Source organism: Miniopterus natalensis, chromosome 13 (assembly GCF_054644295.1).
Source record: "Miniopterus natalensis isolate mMinNat1 chromosome 13, mMinNat1.hap1, whole genome shotgun sequence".
NCBI lineage: Eukaryota > Metazoa > Chordata > Mammalia > Chiroptera > Miniopteridae > Miniopterus > Miniopterus natalensis.
In genome coordinates, this window is record NC_142093.1 from 381,755 (window position 1) to 408,912 (window position 27,158).

At 56.4% G+C, this 27,158-nt stretch overlaps 1 protein-coding gene across 2 annotated transcripts in view; it reads right to left on the reverse strand.

The window, feature by feature from the left end:
- PXDN (peroxidasin) overlaps window positions 1-27,158 on the reverse strand; it is a 51,852-nt gene that overhangs the window by 4,198 nt on the left and 20,496 nt on the right. The window contains exons 2-18 of one of the 2 annotated variants that reach the window (XM_087823309.1): window positions 26,196-26,267; window positions 25,672-25,743; window positions 21,511-21,582; window positions 18,381-18,452; window positions 17,945-18,016; window positions 16,965-17,134; window positions 15,826-15,943; window positions 14,875-15,044; window positions 12,322-12,594; window positions 10,875-10,991; window positions 9,547-9,705; window positions 8,332-8,444; window positions 7,390-7,546; window positions 5,684-5,792; window positions 4,954-5,111; window positions 1,217-2,720; window positions 33-167 (exon numbers count right to left, since the gene is read on the reverse strand). In XM_087823309.1, coding sequence (XP_087679435.1) covers window positions 33-167; window positions 1,217-2,720; window positions 4,954-5,111; window positions 5,684-5,792; window positions 7,390-7,546; window positions 8,332-8,444; window positions 9,547-9,705; window positions 10,875-10,991; window positions 12,322-12,594; window positions 14,875-15,044; window positions 15,826-15,943; window positions 16,965-17,134; window positions 17,945-18,016; window positions 18,381-18,452; window positions 21,511-21,582; window positions 25,672-25,743; window positions 26,196-26,267 — 3,543 coding nt within the window. The remainder of the gene's footprint in view (window positions 1-32; window positions 168-1,216; window positions 2,721-4,953; window positions 5,112-5,683; window positions 5,793-7,389; window positions 7,547-8,331; window positions 8,445-9,546; window positions 9,706-10,874; window positions 10,992-12,321; window positions 12,595-14,874; window positions 15,045-15,825; window positions 15,944-16,964; window positions 17,135-17,944; window positions 18,017-18,380; window positions 18,453-21,510; window positions 21,583-25,671; window positions 25,744-26,195; window positions 26,268-27,158) is intronic. The other variant, XM_087823310.1, reaches the window with a different exon arrangement.

A 27,158-nucleotide genomic window follows, 5' to 3' on the forward strand; every position in this document is an offset into this window, starting at 1 on the left:
CAGAAGGACCCCGCCCCGGCCTCTGCGCTCACCTGTCCCCGTCTCGCAGGTGCTTGAACTGCGTGCTCAGCAGGCACATCAGGGTGGGCCCCAGGCGGCTGCCGGGCACCAGGTCCTCCACCATGAGGGCGGGGAACAGGTCGATGTTGAGGGGGGACCCGTACAACCTGAAAAACAAGGGAGACCTTAAACCGACTCGACAGAGCTTATCTGGGAAGGCACCCGGCAACTAGGAGCAAAACGCTTTTTTCCATTGTTACTTTACATCATTCAGACCTTCATTTAAAGAAAAGTTAACTTTGTTTCTTTAAGGCTCTTTGTTATGTTTTAAAGAACTGCTACTTTGTTTATATCCGGGGTGTGGCAAAAGCAGTTTACAGTGTTGCTGCGGGAAACAATACAATAATTAATCAGTAGCAGCACAAGAACCAACTGTTCTGCGTACTCACAACTGCAAAGCTGTATCTGCCCACCCTGTGCACGTGTGCAACACACACACGTACCTGGTATAAGTTTAGAAAAACCAAGGAAATGCAGGGAGAAAATTAAAACCACAATTCTGGTTACTATTCAGAGATAATCCCACTTGTACACCTTCCCTATCATTTTTCCATAAACATATATGAACAAGAAACTACATGAAGCTAAAGAAAAGTAACACCAGGATTCTACTATATATTGAAAATATATTTGCTATAAAGAAAACTTTTACTAAGCAGAGTATAAAAAACTAAGAGAGCAGGATTTTCATCAAATTCCTCAGAAACGCATGTGTCCGAGGCAAGCGCTGACGACGTAACACCCCTCAGTCTTCTCTGGCCCCTCCGAACATCAGGTGCTACGCAAAGCTCCAGGGGACTGAGACGCATCCTGTCCCGAGACCCGCCTCTGCCACGGTGCCCGGATTTGATGTGACAAATGACAAGGCCGCTGGGCTCGGCCCTCAGTGCCGTTCGCCCACAAGGACAGGGCAACGTGGCTGAAACCAGCAAACAAAACAGGAAACGCTTCCTCCGCACCAGCAGAGCCCCCGAAGGCGCCTCGTGGGCCCGAAGCACCCCCAGGTCCCCGCTCAGCCTCCGCGGCGCCTCTGACCTCTGGCCTCACGAACAGAAGCCCAAACCCGCGGACAACAGCGGCACCCGTGCCGGGCTGTCTTCCTTTGCCCACCTGATGTTCACCAGCAGGACGTGAACCCCGGTTTATTCCCACTCACCGTTTGAGTTTCTCCCGGATCTCGGGGGTTTTGATCTCATTTTTGAGGTCCTCGAAGGTGTGGGCGGAGGACAGATTGCAGTAGACCCGGTAGTCGTGGTAGGGCGGGATGCCGTGGTCGCGGCCACGCTGGATGTTGATGGCCGCCAGGTCCAGCGCCACCGTGTGCGCCATGGAGAAGAGGCGCTCGGTGAGCTCCGTGTTCAGCAGCTGGGAGGGCACGCGCATCTTGCCGGCCACGCCGAACAGGCCCCGGAGCAGCGGGTCGATGCCGCCCTCGTTCACGATGCGGAACGGGGAGAAGAAGGCTTTGTGCAGCGGCACGTGGCCCTGCGCGATGGGCTCGAAGTTCTCGTCCAGCCGGTAGAGCACCGGGTTGATCAGCGTGTGCCCGAAGCGGAAGGCGGCCGTGGCAAAGGCGTTGAAGATGCCCGCGCTGACCCCGGGGTCGTAGCCGCGGTACTCGCCCAGCATCTTCATGCCCACCTCGCCCAGCACCTTGGGGAGCCAGTGCTGGTAGGTGATGTGCTGCATCTGCGCGCCCACGATCTTCCGGGCCTCGTGGTACAGGGTGTCCCCGTCCCAGTGCGGGTTCAGCGCCAGCAGCTCGGTGGCCACGCGGTTGTGCTCGCGGAACCACAGGGTGTGCATGCTGGTGAGGCCCAGCTGCTCGTTGGCGCGGTGGTCGCCGGCCAGGAAGCAGGGGATGGGGCTCTCGCTCTCGTCCCGCATGCACTCGGTGGGCGGCCCGGCGGCGAAGGGCAGCAGGGGCTTGCCCGAGCGCTGCACGATGCCCTGGCGCAGGAGCCCGCGCTGGCTCGCCAGGTCGCGCACGGCGCGGGCCTCGTGCTCCGAGCTCCCGTAGACGTTGGAGGCGTCGATGTAGGAGGTGAGCTGGTTGATCTGCTCCCGCGGGTACACGGAGTTCATGAGCAGGGAGGTCATGCCGCTTCCGCAGACGGGGCTGGAGCGCACGAAGAACATGCAGCGGGCGCCGTTCCTGACCCGCGGGTCGTTGGGGGGGATGGCGAGCGAGAAGCAGGGCGGGTCGCTGCTGCACACGGAGCTGCAGTGCTGCCCGTCGGAGAAGCGGGCCTGGCTCAGGGCCACCACCGTGGAGTCCAGGTCGTGGTCCAGGAACTGGCCCCACTGCATGAGCATGTGGGTGAACTGCCCGTCGGGCGTGACGGCCTCCGTGCCGATCAGCGTGGTGGACACCAGGCGGGGCATGGGGAGCAGGTGCCCGTGGTACAGCCGGCCCGGGGTCACGCCCCGCGGCGTGTTGAACCCGTTCTCGTAAACGGACTTCAGCAGGCGCTCGAAGGCGGTCAGCGAGGCGCCCCACATGGGGTGCTGCAGGTTGTTGCAGGTGCCGTCGTGGGTCCGGTACCTCTGGTGGAAGCACATGTCGGAGCAGTTGTTCACGCGCCGGTGGGCTGTGCAGCCCGACAGGTTGGCGATGAGGCTCAGGTACTGCGGGGACACCAGGTCGTTGTAGTGGTAGCCTGCGGGGAAGGGGGCGGGGCTCAGGCCCGGGCGTCGGGGGCCAGCCGGTGCCTCCCGGCCACGCCTGCGGGACCGTCCCCCGTCTCGCGGAGCCTCTCAGGCTACACCGCCCTGGGCGCTCCAGGACGCAGAACAGCCCCGCCCACGGGCGCCCACAGGGGCACGGCGCTCGCCCGACACCCGCCCGCACCACCGGGTTCTTTCCTCAGCGCATCTGACTAAGCATCTCTCAGATCTAGGCCTAGACCGGCTCTGCACACCTCCGATGGACACAGAGACACCCCTTTTGTACGGACGGGGTCCCAAATAACTAACCCACGTGGATGGGGCAAAGAAACCCCACAGGCCAGGGGGCAACCGGAAGCAGGAGGGCTCTGCCGGGGGCGCGGCACCGGGTTCCCAGCCGCCCGAGCGGCGCGCTCACCGGACCCGACCTGAATGCCTGGGTGGGTGGGACGCGCTTCCCGGGGACCAGACAGTGGAGCTGCAAGATCTGCTCTGTTCCCAGTTACTCTCTGAAATCTCAAAATTCTCAGTCTTGAAAATGAAAGAAAACTGCTTCCGCTCCCGCGTCATCTGGGCCCGAGGAGCCCTCTCCCCGCGCTGTCCCTCCCTACAGTGGCGGCCACGGGGTAGCTGCACAGTTCCTGGGGCCACCTTCCCAGGCCAGGCCCCAAGGCAGGGGCCAGGGGAGCCCAAGAGGAGGGCAGGCACCAGCCAGCACCCAGGGGTGCACACGGACACAGCAGCCTCTGTGAATCCGGAACCAGAGCGTTTTAAAACATCGCCGATAAAATGCTGCAAAACCAAACCTGCCGACAGACCCAGGTAACACGCCTGCAAGTGAGACGTCCACCAGGAATTCTGCCAACTGCCCGAGCATCCCAGCCACGTCACTCAGCCTAGTTCACTTCAGAAATAAAAACCACCTCAGAATACAGACAACTAAGTGTGGGCAAAAATACTGAAATCGGAGAAAAAGTATGAATCTAAGAACCCGAAGTGCACAAAACGACCGTCTCACGATGGGAAAATGCCCGGAAGGTACTGCTATTGGGGGAAATCACTCTGTTCCACACAAGGCGTCGCTTCTGGGGTCACAGAATGAAGACACGGGCCTGCAGGTAAACGTCGCAGGTGTACGCCTGTGTGAGTGTCCTGACGTAGGACAGTCCCTCCCCCACCTCATCCAGGCCGCGAGTGACCGTCACCTCTGCCTTCAGACCCAGACCCAGCCCTCTCGCCGGGCACCTGGTCCTCACACTGTTGGGGCCCTCCCGGCTCGTCCCGCCCAGCCCTGTGCCCGACAGCCCGCAGCGAGCGCCCGACAGAGACTGTGGGCGGAATGAAAGGGTCCTGGCGCTTCTCCCAGAGACCAGTGGGGATGCAGGGCCGTGGCCACCCCACCCCGCTCTGGATGGAGAGCCAGGAGGCGCCCGCACACTGCTCGTCACACCGGCACACGGAGCACAAACTGCTCCCAGACGCAGCGGGACCGAGGGCCAGCCCTGGGCAGCGACCACACTCCCGAGACGGGAGAAACGGCCCCGCAGTTCCCCTCCCCATCTGCCTCACCTCGCACACTGCACTTAGGAATAAAGTTCAGCTCCTGAATAATGTTTTTGTCCTGACGGGAAAGGACACTCGTCAAAGTCAAGGTAGAAAGCACTGGAAAGCTGGGAAGCAGACTTGAAGTCACCGCATTCCCGGCAGCACCCCAGCAGCGTGTGGGCCCACAGCTCTGAGTAACAGCCGCTGGTGAAAGTGATGCTACTATAGGGTAAACCCGCGTCGGCTCCACCTCTAACAGCACAGCCGGCGCTCCTGCTGGGGCAGGCGCCCGACACTGACGGGCAATGCCACACGGCGGCCGTCTCCCGTGCCATCCACAGGCACTGGGGACAGACGAGGCCAGAGCTCCACACAGGCCCTTTCCAACAGCCGCATGGACACAGCATCGCTCGCCCAGCTGTTGTCCTGCAACGTCTCCCCTCAAACCTCCTTTGTCCTGGGCACCTCTGGTCCTAGCCAGTGGGCAAGGGCCACCCAGCTCTCATCCCAGGGGGTCCCTGTTAGGCCGGAGGCGGGAACCACAGAACCACACTGTGATCCCCAGCGTGTCCTTCACAGGCACGTCGGACAAGACTGCGGGAGCCTGTCCCCGGGAAGGCGCTCGCTGGGGGGTCCCGCCTGCTCCCGGAAGACGCAGGGGGGAGGGGCCCGGGTACTGACTGGTTCCGTTGAGGTCGACCATGAGGCCGTGCTGCACGTGCTCCTGGATCAGCTGCAGCGTCCGCTCGAATATCTCCCCGGCTCGGGCCTGCTCCACGGTGTAGGGGTCCCTTGGGTAGCGGAACAAGGCCAGCAGGTCGTTGGGGGAGCGAGGACGGCTACGGAGTCGGGGGCAGAGGGGAAAGGGGAAGAGTCACTGAGACGGGAGTCGCCCGCATGCAAAGGAAGAATTTCCACTTAATGATTCTGTAGCTGCCCCCGTCCGGGGGGAGCCGTGCCTTACTGATCCCAGGTGGGAGGCCACAAAACACACAAAACCAAGAGACACTAAAAACAAACAGTTAATTAGGCCCATGGAGAAAACAGCAACATCCTACTTCAGCTCAGATGCAGGGAAAACACTCCGGAATCTGCCAACATGAACACAGGCCCTAATGGCTTGTGAAATACGTTGTTTTTGCCAAATCATTTAGCAACAAGCCAAAGGAATGAGCTGCAGTTTTTAAGAAATGTTTCATTTGTGAATCATAGTTCAGTCTCCACTTGGAAAGGACATGCCTGTTATCTTAACCCCCGGCGCGCGGATGCCAGCCTTGTTGACGATTTCCAAATTAAACGTTTTCTCCTGATGAGGCAACCGACCGGTCCCACCGGGCACCAGAACGGCCCGAGTTCTTTACCCCCCAGAGCCCGGGCGACGGGTCAGCCTCCGTCCGCGTCCCCACCATACCTGTCAAACAAATGCGTCCGTGTGGAGTTTATGGCCCTGTCGACAGTGGCGATCGCCTCCACGATGGACGTGGCTACAAACGGATCCCCGTTCCGGCTGACGTCAGGAACTAGGAGAACAGGAGGCCGCACGTTACCAGCAGAGCACTGGACGAGTCACTCGGCGTCTAGACGCTATGTCATCGGGACCCACGGCACACTTTCTCCAAGTGTCACTCCTGCTTCTCACACCCGGGCTTAAATCACTTTATCTCAGACCCTCCTAGAAGCTGTTTCCAAAGAGCGTGGAAATCACGGACTTTTCATTCCTGAAATCATGTGAAACCCCTAAGGGAACAGGGAAACGCTGGCTATCCTGTCAAACACTGACCGCCCGGGGCAGGCGGTCACTCAGACCAGCCGGGGCGGCCTGCTGGGCACAGGGTGGCCGATGAGATGCTTTAACCCCGGTGGGTTCTGTCTGTTCTCACTAAAGGCCGAGGCTTCCCGCAGACCTCACGCTGCTCAGCCCTTCCCAGTGAGCCCCTCCGCACGCCACCTGCTCCCGCCTGTGGCACTGCCACGGCGAGTCGTCACGCACCCACACGCACGGCCACACGCGGAGGGACCCGTGACCCTGAGGGACTGCTCCTGTCTAGTTTCCGGTTCTCTTTTCTTTTTCATTTAGTATTTTTCCAGGACTCAGAATTTATTAAATAAAGTAACCCCGTTCCGAGCCCAGCCGGTGTGGCTCAGTGGCTGAGGATTGTCAGGTGAACCAGGAGGCTGCAGGCGCGATTCCCGGTCGGGGCGCAGGCTCGATCCCCGGCGGGGGGCGTGCAGGAGGCGGCCGATCGATGTTTCTCTCGCTGATGTTTCTCCCCCCGCCCCCGTCCTCTCTCTAAAAAATAGCCCTGGCAGGTCTGGCTCAGTGGTTAGAGCCTCAGTCCTTGGACTGAAGGTCCCGGGTTCAATTCTGGCCAAGGGCAGGTGCCTGGGTTGCAGGCTCGACCCCCGGCCCTGGTCAGGGCGCGAGCAGGAGGCAACCAGTCGATGTGCCTCTCACGTCGCTGTTTCTCTCCCCCCTTTCCACTCTCTGAAAAGCAGTGGAAAAATATCCTCAAGTGAGAAGTAAAAAATAAGTAAATAAAAATAAGTAAAAATTAAAAAGATAAAAATTAAATTAAAAAGTCAATAAAAAGACATTTAAAAGTCATAATAACAATCCCGTTCCAACCAATCTCTACCGTCTGAAGCGGCCCGAGCCAGGTCCCGGGCTCCACGCAGCCGCTCCCTGGGGGACTGCGTGGAGGTTTGGGCTGGGGACACTCGGGACGTGACGCACCCGGAGCGGAGCAGCGGCCGCCTGCAAGGCAGTGACAGCACTTCTGCCAAATGGTGGCTGAGGGACGCGCTGCTGATCTGCGGGCGTCTGATGAGCACTAAACCCACCACCAAGCCAGCGGGAGGCGCCGCGAGCGAGTCGGCCGCGTGGCCCGCAGGTCACGGAGCAGCAGGAAGCAGGAGGGCTCCTGAGCGCGCCCGGCCCGGCCGCCGACCGACGGGGCCCTGGTGGCCGCCCTGCAGACTAGGGCTGTGGCCGCGCCACCTGCTAATAGCCCCGTGAGCCTGGACCTGCGCTGGGGGCCTGGGCGCCTTCCTCCCGTGGCCTCCGGCACAGGCGGGGGACGTCTGCCAGCCGCGGGAACCCGGGCTGGGCGCCCTTACCGCTCACGCTGAGCACCATGCTGACCGACGCCTGCCCGATCGTGTTCCGGGCCACGCACTCGTAGCGGCCTGCGTCCGCGGTCCCGACGTCGTGGATAGTCAGGAACCCCTCGGGGCTAATGTGAAACTTCCCACTTTCCGTCACCTGGACCCCATCCTGCAGCAAAACGGAGGAGAAACCACAGAAGTGAGACGAAGAATCGGGGTTTATTCCGGGTGGTGGGGGCGCCGGCCGTCGGGGCCTCAGGGTGGAAACGCAGGCGAGGCTGAGCTCAGACTCACCCGTAATTGGAAAGACGAGATTTAATCCGACTCACCCAGTACCGACCGACTCAATGGGATAAACTTGTCTGACCTGCCTGCCAACCATCCAGGGGCATCCAGCAAAAAGCCACGCTCCCGGGGTTTCCCAGGACTGGGGAGGGGGGGAACAAAAGGCGACCCCGTGGGGTGAGGCCCACAGCGAGGAGCCACGGGACACGGGCACCGGGGAGGGAGAAGGGCCCGGGCACCGTCTTGGGGAAGGACAGCGACGCCCCAGCTGCAGAGGACACAGCTCCGCCGGCCCAAGAACACACAGCTCCTTCCAAGGCCACCGTCCTCAGGACGCACACGCCTGCACCAGAGCATTTGTCCGTATGTCTAAACCCTGTTATGCATTTTTTATTGGGCTTAATAGAAACAACAGGGAACTAAAACAACAAAAAACCTTCTCGACTGGTTACGAGGCCAAGGGTCTGAGAAGGATTTTTATGCTACCGTCCCCGTGAGGACGTGAGAAGGCCACTCTGGGTCTGTCTCGTTTTGGTTTTATTACTGAGAATAGCAGCAAAATCTTTCAACTCAGGCCTACAGCTGGGATGTTTCCTCTGCTGTGGGACGTCTGCAGAAGCAATGGGAGGTGGCAGTCACCCCTTGCATCCCGCTGCCCGCAGTGGGTACCTTGTTCCAGGTGATGGCCGGCTCGGGCTCCCCCTGGGAGCTGCAGGGGAGCTGCACGTTGGTGCCCACCTCCACCGTCTGGTCGCTGGGAATGCTGCTGAACACGGGGGTGACTGGAAGGCAAGGGACAGGCGGCTGACACCTGTGGACGCCCCAGGCCCCTCCCGCAGTCAGGGCAGGACCAGAGCATCGAGAATTCTCGGCCAGTCGCCCGTCTCCTCCAGGTGGTGTCTGCACAGAGGAGCTGGAAGGGACCAAGGTGTCCCCTGCCTGTGAGCAGACCCCAGGCCTGGAGGAGCTCCTGTCTGCTGAGGCACCTGAGCCCGGAGTCCAAGGTCCACCCTGCGTCCCCAGGACCCAAAACCCTGGTGACCGGGGAAGGAACTGGAGGCTGAGCGTGAGCTTCTCTCGCCTGGAAGTGAGGAGCCTGGGGCCTGTGCGGGACCCTTCCCCTCCCTCCCTGCAAGTTCTCACCCAACAGGCCGCCCAGAGTCCCGGCCAGTCAGGACCAATGGGCAAACCTGCAAACCCAGAGCCAGGCAGGCCTCAGATAAGACCTGGGACCCCCACTCTGCACCTGCAGACGTCTGCCCTGAGAGGTGACCAGGTCCTTCTGAGTCAGAAAACATGGCATCTCAGAATGCTTGGGGGCAAACAAGAAACAGAACTGCACCTCCAGGACACAGTCAGGGGGTCAGAGGCCTCCACCACGGCCCTTCTTTAAAGTAATATTATTAGCCAATGGAAAACTAGTCAGCTTGCTGTGACGAGTCAGCCCATCAGAGTTCAGTACAAGCACCATTAAAAACAAAGCTGCTGGCCAGCGTGGCTCAGTGGCTGAGTGTCCTCCCGTGAACCAGGAGGTCAGTTTGATTCCCGGTCTGGGCACATGCCGGAGTTTTGGGCCCGATCCCCAGGCGGGGATCCTGCAGCTGATCGATGACTCACTCTCTTTCCCTTTCTCTCCCTCAAAAAAGTCAGTAAAACATATTTTAAAAATAAAAATTTAAAACAAAAAAACACTATCATAGGGGCTAAAGTGCAAGACTTAACGAGCTGCAACATAGTCCCTCGGGATCCAAGGACAAAGGACTGTTATTCAGAAAGACAGAGCCAGCTGCTGGTAAGAGCAGGGCCGTGACCGCGGTGCAGGTGGCCTGGCCGCTGCCCCGTCTGCTCAGCCACATGTCCACCAGGCAGGCCCCAGCCACGTACCTCTGGGCTGGACCGTCAAGTGTGCCACGACCCTCTGGGAGCCGATGATGTTGACCGCCTGGCACTCGTACTGGCCCTGGTCATGGAGGGCAACGCCCGAGATCCTGAGTGTCCCCGACGACAGGACCAGGTGCCGCCGGTCCACGGACAGCTGGCTCCCTGCAGGGCACAGAAACATCGGTCAGTCACACGGACACACAGTGTGACACTACTCACAGGTGGGTCGAGCAGAACTTTTTCTGAGGACATGAGACGGCCCCAGAAACTTGTCTCTGCCCGACTAGGGCCGGAGCCATCTTTGGGCGGTCTGGTCAGCAAACGGTTCCTTCACCCCCAGGCGCCTGTGACACGCCTGCTCGATGTGACGTCACAGGCTGCGTACAGCCAGGTCAACGATAAACAGAACACATTCCCTGACCCATGAAGGTCCCCGGATGGTGGGGGGCAGAGATACGAGCCAGGTAAGCAGGAGTCAGGATGGCAGGGGCCTCGGGCAGCATCCACACCCACTTGGGGTTGGGGAGAGGCTGGTCCGATGCTGCGTGTAATAGGACAGAGCTGGGCAGAGGGCAGGAGACTGGGGGTTCTTAAAGGCCAAGGACCCAGTGAGGCCCTCGCACATTCCCCGGGGGTGGAGCCACAGCCTTTTCTTCCCGAGAGCAGGGAGGTAGATCTAGAGAATCCCTGGAAAGGTCCCCTTGGGGAAGAAAGGGGTAGAAGCAGAGGTCATTAGCTGGTTCTCAAGGTCACCCCACATGGCGTCCAGGACAGGACCTTGAAGGTCCACCAGCACTGGCACCAGCCCTCCCTCACCCCGACCTTCCCAGCTGGGCTGCGTCACCCCCGGGAAAAGGTCTGCACCTCAAGGCACGTGGCCAGCCGTTCCCCAGCCGGAGACAGAGGGCTGGGTCCTACCCAGAGAATCAATGTAACCAACACTCAACACAAGATGGAGAAGATGCAGAACTCCGGGCATTAAACTGAAAGCATAAGTCTTTTAAAAAAATACATTCCATTGTTGGTTTTCCAGAAAGTTTATCTTGCATGCTATTCAATTTCATTTAATACTAGTTAGGTGTACATTAAGGCAAGACACAGACCATTTGGGTGAAGGTGGCCGTGAGCATAGGCTACGGCCTTCAGTACGGATGCATCTCAGATGCGTATGGGGTGGCCTGTGACCAGGACAGGTAGACGCCTCTGCCCTCCCAGCACCTGGCCGTGTCGGGCTCACCCATCGCTCGGCCAGAGGAAGACAGAGCTGGTTTGGAGTTTGTGTCCCGAGGGAGGAGATGGTGACGGGGCCGGAGACCAGGTTGGCGTCTTACCTCCTTTTGTCCAGGCAATGACCGGCTGCGGGTAGCCCTTTGCCTCGCAGTGGAAGTCAACTGTCTGACCCTCGATCACAGCTATGTCCTGAGGGGTCACAGTGAACTGAGGAAGAGCTGCCAGAAGGCAAAACAAGGGGAACATGGTGTTAAAAAGACAGCTCTGCTAAGAACGCTGCAAGGCTGGCGCTGGCCAGTCCCCCTGAGCGTGGGACCCCGTCCCGAGTGACAGGACACCCGCTGCCGGGTGCAGGAGCCCTGAGCAGGTGAGGAAGACAGTTATGGGGGAAAAGTAGGGGAAGGGCAAAGAAGCCAGAGGGTGGGTGTGTCTCGGCATCACCACGACAACGTGCCGAAAGCCAGCCTTTGAGCCCAACGCAGCTGCAGGTACAGAGCGGACTAGAGCCGTCGCGCTCACAACCTAGGTCAGGACTCACACAAGCGGTTAAAATGTCATCAAGTTGCAACTGTTCACAGTGGTAGGGGTCACTTTGTTATTATTGCTTGAAAAACAGTTACAGAATAGTGTATCCAGTGTGATTCCATTTTTGTAAAGGTAACAACCGCAGCACAGAAAGCAGACACCGGGTGACTACACAGTTGCCTGTGCAGAGCAAGTGCTAGGACGACGGGTTAACAAGCCTCCTCAAGTGTCTTCCATGGAGGAGAGAAAAGTGGGTGAAGAGAGGAGCAGGGAAAGAACTAGTTTCTCGCTGTTTTTGCATTTCTGTATTGTCCCAAGGCCCCAACAAATGTCCCACTTTGCAATTTACTTAAAAACGAATAAATTCAGTCCTGGCTGACACGGCTCAGTGTTTAGAGCGTCGGCCTGAGCACCCAAGGGTCTCAGGTTCAATTCCCAGGCAAGGGCAGGTCCCTGGGTGGCAGGTTCCCTGGCCCCGGTTGGGGGTGTATGAGAGGCAACAAATCCATGCATCTCTCTCACTCGACGTTTCTCTCCCCCCCCCTTCTGCTCTCTCTAAAATCAATGGAAAAAATATCCTCAGGTGAGGATTAATGACAACAAAAAACACTAATAAACTCATTATAGAGTCAAGTAAGAAATCTGGAAATGCACAGCACACATCTTAAAACTATGCATCCTCGGGGCCTCCTGTGTGCAAGAAATCTACCCTAGGAAATTCCAAAATGTATGAGGACTTCCTGATTAATACGCATGTGCACACATGTGCACCCACCCCCACGTGTTCACCCGCGGCTCGCACACGCCACCTCTCCAGGTGCTACGCCTCACAAAACAGAGCCCCGTCCTCCTGAAGCTTCGACTGCAGGTAACAGTCAGATGGTGGTGCAAGTGGGACGGGTAAAAGCGAAGGCGGTTCCGGGGACAGGAGGGCCCCGTCCTGCCGTGCGCTTGGCAGAGGGCGCGTCAGGGCCCACGGGGGCTGCCAGGGGCGAAAGGGTCCCCCCGTTGACCGGCTCTCACCCTGGACGATGATGAAGGCTGTGGCGTGGATGCTGTCGAGGCTGTTGGCGGCGAAGCAGGTGTACTCCCCGCTGTCCTCCTGCGCCACGTTCTGGATGTACAGGCCGCCGGAGGGCGTGATGCTCACGCGCGGGTCCACAGGCAGGGGCGTGCGGTCACCTTTGGTCCAGGTGATCCTGGGCAGAGGGTGGCCGGTGGCGCTGCACTCCAGGGTGACGCTCTCCCCGACCAGCACCTCCGTGTTCTGAGGCTGGATTACAAAAGTGGGTCGAGCTGTCACGATGAAACACAAGTTCTGAGTTAATTCCTCCGGCTGGGCAACAGTGATCTGCCTGAGTTTTTCTATTTTCATGCTACTTGTTCTACCTACTGACCTCTAAACTAGGTCAAACACACACAATTTAACTGCACATTTTCCTGTCTTGTTTGTTTTTTAAAGAAATGTGAAGAAAATAAAAACAGTCCACCACCTTCCACCAAACACGGGGTCAGCGACTACCAGTGGCTGGAGGGCCGAGGTCTTCTCTAACATGGGCTGAACGCTGGAGAAACCTGACTTTGGCTTCTCCTAAATACATTACGTCAGTCTTCGACCTCGGTAGTAGTTCTTATGGGTATAAAACACTGTTTTTGCCCAGCTGGCGTGGCTCAGTGGTTGAGCACCGACCCATGAACCAGCAGGTCTCACGCCTGGGCTGCAGGCTCGATCCCCAGCAGGACGCGTGCAGGACGCAGCCAGTCAACGACTCTCATCGCTGGTGTTTCTAGCTATCCCTCCCTTCCTCTCTAAAAGCAATAAAAACTTAAGACACTGTTTTGAAAATGTATTTAGAACATAGAAAACAATAAATTTCACTTGCAAATTAAAACTACACTGAGATGATACCTTTCCACTCTAAATCTAGAGAAAAAAATGCATCCTCTTAGTAGGTTTTATGAGTTTGTACAGAAACAATTCAAGCATCAGTATCATAAATGCCACGTCCCACCTGGAGTAACGTGGCCGCAGATACATCGAAACTGAAATCCAAACCCCTCCACCCAGAATCACCCTGCGAGGGGCTCATCCCACCAACACTTTACAACCGTGAAAAACGACAGGTACGTGAAAGGTCTGATTTAACTGCTGTGTCATTTCTTTGGCCAACACCATCACCCATGATTCTGGAATCCAAAAAGCTCCAATCATAAAACACCTTTTCATCGTTTGTTTATAAAAGTCACGGGTCGTGGGAGGCCCTCTGTGTGTATTTTAGGGAGCTAGACTGACATGCTCGGAGTAGTACCCCAGGTAAGGCTATTGTTCCTGGGGAGAAAGCAAAAATTCGTCGAGATGGTCAAATGCTCCTGTGCCGGAGCCAGGGGACCGGCTACCCCACTGAGCCCCTCCTGATGTGCTGTTATTTCCCGTGGCTCTGCGACAGACTCCTGCAGCCCTGCCTCCCTCTGCCCACTGTTTTGCGGGTTTCCTCTCTCCTCAGGTGCAGCCCCCTCCTCTGGGACCCCGAGCGCAGAGGTCCCCAGGAGGAGCTGCAGCCTGCTCGGCGCTTTGTTACTTGTTACTTGTGGGAGCTGTTTAATGAGGGCCCTGGATCAGCAACAATGTATCCCTTGGCTGCGCTGAGCTGAAATCTGACACTTGGGTTCTCATTCATTGAGAAGTAGGCTGTGTGTGCTGGATGTAGCGCGCGACGGGAACATCAGGCCGGTTTTAAAGAGCTAAGAAGCTAAACAAAGGCTCACGCAGAAACCACTTGTACCACCAGTGACAATGGCAGGAAATATAAAGTACCAGGGAAACCCTGGAGCGCTTTACGGAGGAAGCTCAGAGCGGCAGGCGGGCGTCACAGAAGCAGTTTCAGGGGCAGCCCGTCCCAGCGGGAGCGGGTGGCGTCCCGGCGGGCGGCATCCCAGCGGGTGGCGTGCCAGTGCAGACCCGCCGGGCACACGGCAGCTTGTGCCGTTTCAGCAGAGGTGGCGGACTTAGGCCACAAGGCCTTTCCTCCCAGGCCTGTCCTCCCAAAGTTAAACAGGTGGATGGGGGCAGGGTTTGCAACCAAGGGGGTTGGTGGGGCACAGCTGTGCCTGGCTTGACTAGGGTCGTCTTTTATAACCAGGTACCAACATTTTAGAGCTTGGAATTTTACATAAAAATCCAGATTTTGGCTCTTTTTCAATAACCACAGCTCTGAGCACAATGGAGATTCCACTGCCAAACAGGAACTGACAGCTGCCCCTTCGGACCAGCGTGTTGGGGGGTGGGGGTCGGAGGGGTGGGGTGATGTCCCTCCAGGTGGCCCCTGGACGCTGCCTCACAGCATCGCCTGCTTGACTGTCCACTCTGAGTGTCTGTCCTGGACTAGGGGCTGACGTGGGCCAGAGCAAAGGTCACGACCCCCCCATGACTGCTCAAAGGCCACGTGGCCAGCCCGGCTGCAGGAGCTCCCGCAGGACGCTGCAGTGCTCACTCACATTACACCAGCTGGGGTGCAGAAGAGTCAAGGTGGACGCCAACCCTGGAAAGAACCCTCCCCGGTAACCCTGTCGACATACCTGGAGACCCAAAGTACCTGAGGGTCACCTCCTGCGTCTTGGCCTCCCCGGCCGCGTTCTTGGCCATGCACTGGTAGACACCCTGGTCCGTCTCCCGCGTGTTCTGAATCATCAGGGTCCCGTCGTCCAGCAGGTTCAGGCGAGAGTCTGTCTTCATGCTCAGCTCGTTGCTGCAAAGAGAGACATCAGGACGTTCAGACTCTTAAAGCACAGGACAGGCCTAATCCCAGCAGCAGGTCCTGGTCCTGGCGCAGTTGCCAGCATCTGAGGGCCTCTGGAGGTGGAGGGGGCGGGACCCTGCCTCCCGGGAACTTTCCTTCCCAAACAGCCCCTGGCCTGATTGGTGTTTCTGGGAACAGTGCCTGTTGTTGGCTCTCAGATTAATTCGATTACCTGTTTATTATTTACATGTGCCACCTATAGAGATTTAAGTCTTAAAGTGGTCCTCACTCGAAAGTGAAAAAAAGAGCACAGTGGAGAGAAAGCAAAACCAACTTTTCCTTTGTTTCTGGCAAATTCATTCAAGATGATGGGGTAGAAACGTTTATGTTTATGCAAAAGATTATGTAAACTGACCGAACAGGACCACCACTGTGGACACTTCCCTGGGGTCAGCACTCAGAGGCCTCGGTGTCCCCAGTCTAAAGGCACCCATCCTGCCCCACACCCTTCCTCACGCTCTTGTCCACCTGCAACAAGCCCCCCAAAATGAAACCCATCCTTGTTCACCAGGTGTTCTAGGTGGAAGCAACCTCAGGGGCCCCATAAATGAGACTCTTACTGATGTGGCCCAGTTCCCTCCCGTAAGCACTTGAGCCAGCAGGTGAGGCAGGAACTCTGGTGGAGCAGGCCCACAGGTAACACAGGCCCACAGGTAACACAGGCCCACAGATAACACAGGCCCACAGGTGAGGCTGGCCCCTAGCCTGTCCGGTCTCACCCTCGCCTTACTTGTTTCGCAGCCAGATGATCTCGGGTTTGGGGTTGCCCTCAGCTCTGCAGGTAAAGAACACGGTGTTCCCCAAGGTGACATCGGCGTCCTGGGGCTCCGACGTGATCCGGGGCCTTTCTGTGCCAACAAGGAGACGGAGACCTTCTGGGTCTCAAACCGCAGAGGACACAGGACCCAAACCAAACCCTTTATGTCAAGAGCAAACCACAGATGGTTACGCTGTATCCCAACCACAAATACTCCCACAAAAGTGGCAGCCGGGCTTCTCCAGGGAGAGGCCATCTCACAGGGAGGGTCTCTGCACAGCATCTTCTAACGTCAGAGACCTGCCCTCGCTGACCAAGACGGTCTCGGAGCAGCACCAGGCCTCAGTGGTGCCAGACCCTCCAAGGAGCCCGACCCCTGTGCGGGCTGGGAACCCACAAATAACAGTTTCCAGGGACTAAAAAACAGAAAATCACACCTGCTCAGCCACAGCAGCTCGGTGCAGAGAGCCATACCCAGCAGGCAGGGCAGCAGACCGGACGACAAATGAGTGTTATCAGTGGGGTTACTTACGAAATGCAGAGGTTCTTAATTTTCACTATTTGCCTTTAATATGTAAGAAATGATGATGATGCTTTGGAGGAACTGAAAAATTCGTTTTAACGCCCAAAAAGGGGCTAGAATTAAAAGGCTGGGCTCCTCAGGGATCTGTGAGGAAGACTGCCCTGAAATCTGATTTGGTTCTGCTGTTTTTCCGTGGTCATCTGGTGAGGTGTCCAGGTGGATGAACCTCAGCCTCGCACCCCATGAGGCCACGGCCCAGCTCGGGGTGCAGAGCACTCAGCTCCCGGCCCTCCCCGTCGGGCACCTCACTCCTGGCACTACCCAGGGATCCTTTAGAGGCAGCTGCCTGCAAGGGGGCAGCAGGGAGGCAGTGCAGTGTGCCTCATTCTGCTGGTTTTTTGTAGGGAACCTCGAAATAAAACCCAAGTTTGTTAACAAATAGCTTCTTACAGAAGCTATGGAGCAGGGCTCTGCACAGGAGGCTCCTTGGCAGGTCCCACCAGGACGCGACTCTGGGATCACCCGGGGACAGCCGAGCACAGTCAGCCCTGCAGCCACACCCCCTGCAGCGTCCACGCGGCTCACTCACCACAGTCCAGCTCCTCCGGGGTGATGGTGGCCACCGACCGGCCCTGGATGCGTCTGGGATACTCGCAGGTGGCGGCTGCCTGCGCGTTGCCAGACCTGGCGTAGGTCTTCAGCAAGTCCGCCAGCCACAGGATCTCACAGTCGCAGTGGAGCGCGTTGGAGTCCAACCGCCTGCGAGAAGAGCCGGACACCAACTGTCACCGTCCCGAACTCCCTCGTCCCAGGCACTGTTATCACATCGCCTCCCTTGGTCACTGACTCTCCCAAACGACATGACTCTGGGCTGCAACCATGACTGGGGTTTAGTTCTGAACACGCGAATCTCACAGACGAACGTCTCTGTCAAGGTTGCTGCGGAAAGTATGTGTGACGCTCGACACACGGCAGCCGGACACAGGACGGTTTCCCTCCACCGGGAAAGGCCGCGTCTGTACACAGGGGAGGAGTCACTGCCACGGGGCAGGAGCGCCACCCTGAGGACGGCTGCTCCTCGCGTGGCAGGCGTGGCGAACGGGCGTGAGGGGCTCATTACGAAACCTGCTCAGCAGGCGCCGTCTCCTTCACGGAGGAAGATCTCACGGGCCCAGAGCTACAGAGTGGGGAGCGCGGGGTTGAACTCGCCATCCTGAGTCCACACGGCTGGCCCAGGGCCCCCAGGGAGACCGAGGCCGGTGCCATCACACCTGCCACCTGGCTTCCCCCGGGACACGGGCCCAGAGGGGAATGTGGACAGAGCCGGTCCCCAGCCTGAACGGTCATTTCTCGGATGGCCACCCACAATGGGATCTACGGGGCCCAGTGCAGACGGGACGCCCCTCCAGACGACGCCACTCCCCTGTGCCCCCTGACGGGTGGAGTCCACCTGCTTAGGTGGGTTCTGTCCCCTGATCGGTACTCAGATTGTGACGCCCCCGTCACAGCACCCAGGACGGAGGCCCAGGCGTGGGGAGCTGAGAGCACAGCACAAAGCTGTCAACTTACAGTCTTTTCATGGACTCCAAGTGGCTAAACGTCCCTGGGACCAGGTGTGCAATTCGGTTGTTGTGTAAAAATCTGTGAAAGAGACAATACAAGAAACAACTTTCAAAAGTACATCTAGATGTGTAGAAAAGACCAGTCGAATAAGCCTGCTTTTTAAAAAAAATCGCAGTGACCGCGTTTATTCAACACCAATGAAATTTAAGAACCACGACTCCAGAAAAGTAGATATTTTCCCTATTTTATCGCCATTCCCACGGAAAGAGAAAATTATTAGTCCTGTTTCTGAACTGCTGGACAAAGGGCACAGATGTTAGGCCAAGACCATTTTCAATGAACGACCTCAACTCTATCAGAGCAGATGGCAGAGCCCTGGGCCCACCCCGGCCCCGCCCCGGCCCCGCCCTGGCTGGCGAAGGTCAGGGACAGAGGGACTCACAGCCTCTCCAGCTTCGGCAGATGCTGAAAGGACTCGGGGTCCAGAGTTTCTATCTGGTTGAAGTGCAGGTATCTAGAGAAGTTAAAAAAAAGAAAGAAAGAAACAACTTAAATGATTTTAATTACTTTTTACAGGTCTAGATTTTTAGCTCAAATTTGTTTTCTAAAGTCATTTCAAATTCACACATCAACAAGTAACTAGATTTTTTCTCTACGCTGTGAGGAAAACTACAAAGCAATGAAAACACCAAATACAACTGAAAACGAGGCCCGACTTCGCATGACAGAGTGGACAGTGACACTGTGGGTCAGACACCCGGCCGAGGTCCTGTCACACCCGGGAGGGGGCGGGGAGGGGGGCTGACTGCCCAGCCCACTGATCCACTTTCAAAATATCTGGACCTTCCTAGAAGAAAAGTCAGCACAGCCCCAATTATGGCCCATACCCAGGCGTGTGAATACTTTCATTCGACTCTAATTACACAGGGATCCAGGGGGGAGCAACGTTAACTCAACATGGAGAGTCAGGTCAGCCGCAGAAGCTACTTTGGAATCACGAGAGGAAATCGGCCTGAATTCAGGGAGATACTGTGTTTCCTCCAATGTCCTTTAATTTTGACAGGGAGCACCCAGAGTTTGTGCTTCTTTGCATTTATGACGTCTCCCCCTGACTTCCCTGATCGCTGCTTTTCTCATTTTAAAAATGGTGAGGTTTTTCCTGAAGTAAAACACTTTGAGTCACCTTCTGGGTGGCTCCCGTCTGCCCAGCAAGACGATTCTGCCCACATGCCCTCGGCCCGGGCACCCTCCCCACCAAAGCACATGGTTTAAATGTCAGGTTCTTTAAGAGATGCTGGGGACCAACGGCAGCGACAATCATAGCACCAGCCGTCCTGGGTCTGTCTCATGAGCACAGAGGAAAGCACTCTCAAAGCTCACCCTCTGTCACCAGAGACACTAATTTTTCAAATCACTGCAACCGTCACCTGCCCACACCCTGCCCTGTTGGTGCCCGGGTCTCCCCGGGGCCAGCTCTCCAGGACAACCCCACAGACGAGTGACTCCGGGTCTCCAAGAAGGAGGGTGAGGATGGGCCACGGCTGGGGACCTGCAGACCTCAGGCCTCCGGGGCTCAGAGCCAGGTCACTGGGTACCTCCCCCAGGCCCTCCCCCAGCCTCTATCACAGGACGTTGTCCAGAGCCGGAAATAAACAAGAATCTCCCACAGCCACCAAGGAGCAGCTCCCGGGACTGGGCAGTCGGGGGCACAGCACGGGGAACAGACATGCTCAGCGGTGATGCTCAGAGGAATTTGGGCAGGAAGCCGGGCAGGTAGGACAAGTCCTGGGTGAAGCCAACCGAGTGGAGAAAAGGGAAGGATGCTCTCGTCTGGCACTGACGGCCCCACTCAGACTGGCCAGGAAGAGAGCCGACCAGCAGGATGCTGGGTCCTGCAGTAAGCACGCTGAGAATCACCACAGGCGGGTGAACAGGTGCAGGCAGCCTGGGGGGCCAGCCAGGCCCCCCACAGCGGAGGAAACCAAGGACCACGGGCAGGAAGCGGGCCACCCATTCCAACCTGTTTCCTGACCCCAGCCTCCCGGGCACCACCTGAGAGGCTCAGCAGAGCCCAGAGGCCTGGGGCTCGCATTTCCCCCTCCAGCCCCAGGCTCCATGGGCTCGACCCTTCCAGCCTCCCCTCCTTCAGGGTGGCCCGGGGGGCTCGACAGGAGGGGACGGACTCAAAGAGACCCAGCTTGAAGCCCCTGCCCAGACCCGCAGCCCTGCACACAGCAGGCATGATACGTGACCCGAGCTCTTGATGGGATGCCCATGTCCCCCTACGGAGGGCCCTCCCTGAGGTTGGGGACCGGTCCTGTGTGTTCACCCCCCTGGGACTGGGCGATGACACCGATGGGGTTGACATCCCAGCCGCACAGGCCCCTGACCCCCCCACCCTGGGCTTCGAGGCAGCCTGGATCGGATGCACCCGCCACCTCCTGAACGTCTGTCAGGAAGTCCTGTCCCAGCTTCAGAGAGGCCAACCCTCTGCCTCCCTCATCCCTAAGAGTAGCTCAGCTCACCCCACAAAGTGGACAAGCACCCAAGTCCTCACCCGTTTCTGCTCCAAGGGTCTCACTGTCCCTGCTCCACTAAGAGCACGTTGGACACAAGAACCGATTCCTCTGTAAACTCTCCCCCATCTGACGTTGCCCAGATATTTCCATGTTTTCACCGCTGAAAACTGAACTGTTTCCTCCTCTCTGAGCAAAGAATGCACAACCTCTTACAGACAACGTCCAGCACATCAGCTTGGGAAACAGCTCTCACTCGAGTGGACAAATGATTCTTGGGAAACAGGAGCACAGCGTGTGGTTGCTGGTGAGCCCGACCCAGCTCCACCCAGACCTCTCGTGGCCCTGCCAGCCGCACAGACAGGGCCCAGGCTGGGCACAGGGCGTGAAAGCTGCCTCTCGTCCCTAGAAGTAAAACTCTGACAACTCCAAGCTCCTCAGAATGGCTTCAGCTCAGTGACCGAAAGGGGACCAGCCAAGCAATCAACCAGCAAAACTGCTTTTACCAGGAACTCTACCTAGAAGTGAACCTGCTGACTTCACAGCAAAGTAGGGCATCCATATGAAACAGCCTCCTCCGTGCACTAACCAGAAACACGTGGAAACGCCTATTCTCTCCAGAGTAATGACATCATGTGTGAAGTGAACTGGCTGAGAACAGATTCACAAACAGGAAGCAGGACACTGAGATCAGCCCTAGGCCACGGCCCCCACTCTCATCCCCGAAGGACCTCTCCTCCCTCGAACTGGTTTCCAAGTCTGACTCTCGTACGCCGGGGGCCCCACGACACGGGGCCGATCGGCCTTACTGTCTGTGTCACCAAGCATGGCACAGGGACTGGGAACAATAGAGACCAGGGAACATCTACCACGGAGGGACTGGGTCGGACAGACAGCCACGCTGCTTCACGTGGCCGGTGCAGCTGGACCTGGCATGCACGCACCCCCGACGCCCACGCACAGCATGCGTCATGCAAACAGCACATGGTCCGCGCCCCCTGCAGAGGCGCGGGGCGGGCGGGACCTGAAAAGCGAGGGCACATGCAGGCCACTTACAGTTGTTCTAGAGAGGAAAGTCCCTGAAACGCTTGCCTGTCAATCGACTGGATTTCATTCTTGTACAGATAGCTGAAAGAAGAAACAGGGAGCGTTAGAGACAGGACCCAGGACAGGCAGTCACCTCGGCTTGGGGAGTGTCAGATGCGGTGGTGGGACCAAGACACAGAGGGGGCAGGGCACAGTCAGTCAGCTCCTCTTACTCACCGCACCCCGTGTTCAAAGGAAAACTACAAGTTGGAGGAATCATGCTACTTGATATCAAACTATACTACAAGGCCGTAGTAATCAAAACAGCATGGTACTGGCATAAAAAGAGACACATAGATCAGGGGAACAGAACAGAGAGCCCAGAAATCAACCCCACCTTTATTGTCCATTAATATTTGACAAAGGAGGCAAGAACATACAATGGGATAAAGACACTCTATTAAATATAGTGTTGGGGAAATTGGACAGATACTTGCAAAAAATGAAGCCAGGCCACTTTCTTACGGAGCAGCAGACCTGCAAGGGGAGGCGCAGGATTGGGCCCCTGCCTGGTGTTAGAGGGCTGGCAAGCTAAGAATACTGTCTTTATTTGTAAATGGTTAAAAATTTCAAACAAAAAACAGTATTTCAAGGCACGTGAAAATTATATGACATTGCACTGGCTGGTGTGGCTCTGTTAGTTGGAGCAGTGTCGGATACACCAAAAGGTTTTGGATTTGACCCCTAGTCGGGGTTTGTACAGTAAGCAACCAATTGATATTTCTCTCTCCTCCTTCCTCTCTCTCTAAAATTAAAAACAAAAAACAAAAAACAAAACCCCCGCACACCAAAAAACATACCTTCAGGCAAGGATCATAAAAAAAATGATGTGAAATTCACATTTCGGTGTCCGTGACATTTTGGTGGCCCCTGGCCACACCCACTCATTTAATGCCATCCACACCTGTGGCAGCGTGGCCCGTGACACCCCTCGTGTGTAATGCCTGGTCCTTTCTCAGTAAAAACTTGCAACTCAGGGAAGGACACACCATGTGGGTGGGTCTGTCCATCTGTCTTTCCCAGCACAGTCCTCAGGGTCTGTAATCGGACCGCAGGGAGCCCCAGAGCATCATGGGAGGTGATGAGTCCTGGACTCAGGCCTCAGCCCTAAGCAGGGGCCTGGGTCGCAGCCGCCCTCCCCTGCACTCTGGCCTCAGGTGGAAGCTTCTCTTCACCTCGGTCCCAGTGTCTGGGTTTCCACCCACCTGCTCCCCTCATAAATGACGTTTCCCATAAGCCTCTAGTATTGCATACTGCGCTTCCAGAAGGGCCTGTATCTGACTGTTTTCAATTGACAGTGTGGGTGCCGGGCCCCGTTCAACACGGTCTGCTCTGTGACTGTCACTGTCCCTCCGTCCCATTGCTGAGGGAATTTGCCGAGGTGACCTCACAGTGAACCACGAGCCTTAACACAAACCAGCCAGTCCGTGCCCGTGGCAGGGACCTGGGCCCGCGGTTCCCCGCCAGGCTGGTGGGCCTGACCCGCTGCTGCGCACTAGCTGTGTGGTCTGGAGCGAGAACGGCCTGGCCCTCCCCGCCTTGGTTTCCTCCATGTGACACGGAGAGAATGGCCACGTCTCACCGGGTCACGGCCATCAAATAAACAGGTAGGAAGCTGGGAACATGGCCCCGCACGTGGCCACTCGCGTAGGGGCGAGTTTTCACTCCTGGAGGAGAGAATTTCCCTGCCATTTCTTAAAAACAAAATGGAACACGATGACCATCAGCTTGCACGCACTTTAAAAAAGTGAGAGTAAGGATCCTCGGAAGGCGAGCGTAAACACTCGGACCAAACAAACACGTACGAAAACGCATGTCAGTGAAGACACTGGAACGTGATCTGTTTTCATAAGAGCAACTGGGTATCCATCACCTTCCAGTAATAATTATAAATAATGCTCTAGGTCTCGAGAGAGTATCTCGCCCTGGCTGGTGTGCTCAGTGGTTAGAATGTCCGCCTGAGCACCAAGCGTCTCGGGTTCGATTCCCGGTCAAGGGCACGGAGTTGTGAATTCGCTCCTTGCCCCCTGTCGGGGAGCCTGCTGGAGGCAACCAGTTGATGAGTCTCTCACATCGATGCTTCTCCCTCCCTCTCTCTCTGAAAAATCAATGGAAAAAATATCCTCAGGTGAGGATACAAATAAACAAACAAATAAATAACAGAATTTCATCATCAGAAAATACTACGTGGGGGAAGCTCTATGCCTCAGACCAGAAGTAACTGAGGTTCCAGCAGGTAGGGAATCCTCACCTGCTAACATACACTTGGGTGCTGACTAACTATAGCAGGTTTAAATAATCAATAAATTCCAGAAGACTCTTTGGACGTTGAAATTATACCACCACGTGGCCCAGAAACCAGTGCTACCAACTGCAGTCTCCAGTGAGGGCCGAGGGGCGCGGAGGAGGCTGGGACCTGGGAGCAGCTGGAGATCGGGGTCCCCAGGACCCCTCCCGGTCGCTGCACCACCCTGCTCACCGCGGTCCCGTCCTCCCCTTCCTGACCACTGCCTCGCCCGTCCCCACGCCCGGCATGCCTGCGGCAGTGGCACTGTGGGCACGTTTGGGTGGGAGACACGGGAGAGGTCAGCAGACAAGGTTTGAAAAGTACCATTGAAAAGAGATTGTCTGAAGTGCAAAACGCAGTATTCCAAACTCCTTCACATTAAATATATTTGCAAAGTCAATAATAAGTTGCTCTTAAGTAGTTCAAACCAAACTAAACATGAAGTGAAAACAAGCTAAACACACACACTACGAATGCTGGCGGTCGGAGACTGACCCTGCTTTCCAAGAAAAGGAAGTTTTCTTCTGGATTGAATAGCACTTAAAATTTTAAAAAGTGACAACAGAGCAAACAAACCAACAGAGACGAGACAAATAAATAGGAGGCCTGCCCCTCATTTCAGAAACGAGTGATAAGGCCTCGTGATGTTCACGCAGAATAAGATTAACACACTGCACCTAAAGGGGCGAAGGAAAATGTCCACACACAACGCGTTCGAAACCTTCATTGAGGAAAACGTATTAATAAACAGTTAAAGTCAGCTCTGCAGTTAAGAACCAGGCATCTAAAATCAAACCAATTCTTACACATCAACACCGATAACATGACTTTGTTTTAAAAATCGACATGACTGCCCGGCTGGCGTGGCTCAGTGGTTGAGCCGTCAACCTATGAACCAGGGGGTCAGGGTTCGATTCCCGGGCAGGGCACATGCCTGGGGTGGGGGCTCAATCCCCAGTTGGGGGCGTGTAGGAGGCAGCCGATCAATGACTCTCTCATCACTGATGTTTCTCTCTCCCTTCCTCTCCCTGAAATCAATAAAAATGTATTTTTTTAAAAACCGAAGGATGTCAAAGATGTTCACGTTCACATAGAACATTAATTTCCCCCCCAAAAAGCACTGATATAAATCCCTCATTAAAATGGCTCTATTAAAAAAGGCATCTAAGTCCTAAAAGTAAGAATAGTTTTGCCCAAAGCACCTGACACAGACTCCTAATCCCCCCAGACCAGGAAGGCGCCCAGAGGAGTTTTTTTTTCCCGGTTTAATTTTATGGTAATTGTCCCTGAGGCAGGCAAACAGCACTTCCCTGGGAGGTCATTTCCTAAACAGCAGAACTCACTTCAACAAGCAGATGGTTTCATGCTAATAAATTAATTACAATCTGTTTTCAAACTTAACTACATAACAAAAAGAGGTGAAATCACCCGGAGGCAGGTGGGAGCAGTAACAGGAGTCAGGGACATTCCGAAGGGCTTACGCGTCCCCAAGGCCATGAAAACGGCTCTGGATGCTTCTACCTTACAAAGCCGGTCGGCTGCTCCCCAGGCTGGCAGCTGACCAGATGGGCAGCGCCCACGCCAAGCAGTGGCACTACGCCGTCCAGGTGGCACTATGCCATCCCGGTGACTGTCCGAGGCCACGGAGTTTAATCTCATTCAGCCTGTACCTAGGACAACTCATCTAAAACCCAGGCAAAACCCCACTCACCGTCTGAAAACAAAACCTCTTTAAAATGAAGTATTTACAACAGTTCATAACGGGACAAAATCGAGCTCGGTGATCAGACAGTCCAAACACAACTAACGTCGGCTTTGGTGTAAAGAGCTGACGTTGCACTTACAGATATTTCAAATTCTCCAAGTCCTCAAATGCTCCGCCAGGTATACTCTTGATCTGGTTGTTGTTCAGAAGCCTACAAAACAGGGTTTTGGTCAGAATTAAAAACACGGCAGCTCTGAAACACTTTGAGAAAACATTCCCGTGGCCTGGAAAAGCGCCACGAAATGGTTCCACTACAGAGCTCAGTATCGGCACTCGCCAAATGCTAAATCGACACACCGAAAAATAGCACTTTCGGCATTTGACCTTCCTGATCCCAAGTTTCCTCAAGTAACGTGTGTCCACGTCCCACCAGCCAAAACTGTTTCACCTTTGAATACGGTAGATAAATAGCTCCGTCTCCCCCCCAACAGAGCACCCTCTATCCCGCTCGCTCTCGGGCTGGGCACTTTGGGCAGGACCGTGGCCACCATGGGGACACGGGGGCCTCGCCACACACGTCTCAAAAGCAGGCCCTGCTGCCGATGGCGTGAGGGCCACGGGCGTGCGCTGTTGCCCGCGGGCCAGCGGGGGGCTGGGACTTACAAGGTGTTCAGGTTTTTCAGCCTCCTGAAGGCTCCGGGCTGGATCTCTCGGATTCTGTTGAAGCGCAGATCCCTGTGAGGAAACGAGAGGCGCACTGAGAACCTGTGCTCCCGGCATCCTGTTCGCTGGTGAACGTTCAGTTTCAAAACACCGAGGAAGGGCCCTGGCCGGTCTGGCTCAGCGGTCAGAGCAGTGGCTCACGCACGGAAGGGTCTCGGGCCCGATTCCCGGTCAAGGGCATGTACCTGGGTTGCAGGTTCGATCCCGGTCGGGGGGTGCGTGGGAGGCAGCCAATCGATGGCTCTCACATGGATGCTTCTCTCTCCCCCCCACCCCCCGACCCCTTCCACTGTCTAAAAAAATAAAAAATCAACGGAAACAATATTCTGGGAGAAGATTAACAAAAAAACCCAAAACACACAAACCGCGAGGAAGCATTTAAGAAACGGAATCACAGTTCACGCCTCAGACGAATCCCCTCGCTGGGGACGCCGCCTGAAGGCGGGGCAGCAACATCGCGTCACGAGTCTGTTTCAGCAGCTATTCTGCGGAGAAGCGATCACACCCACCACCATCCCGTCCACCTGCCGGCCCACAGGAACCGACGGTCAGAGTCTTAAGATGAAGGACACAGGCTCAAGTGCAGCCACCCACAGACGGACAGCGTCATTCGGACAGCGCACCCGGCCTGCGCTGTGCAAGCGCCTCGGAGCTCACCCCAGGAGAGCCGGGAGCCAGAGCCGGTTGTGGGTCAGCTAAGGACGCAGCTCGTTTCCTCGGTGAGGAAGCTGAGGCCCCAAAGCCCACCCGCAGCCGAGTGGGGAAAGGCCAACGCGCGGATCCCCACCCACCGTTTCTCACCAGGAATTCTAAGCAGGGCTAATGTGCGCTGGTGGCCAGTCGTTTATTTTTCAGGGACAAAGGAAGGGCCTGAACCGCCCAGGACAGACCAGCGCACGTGAC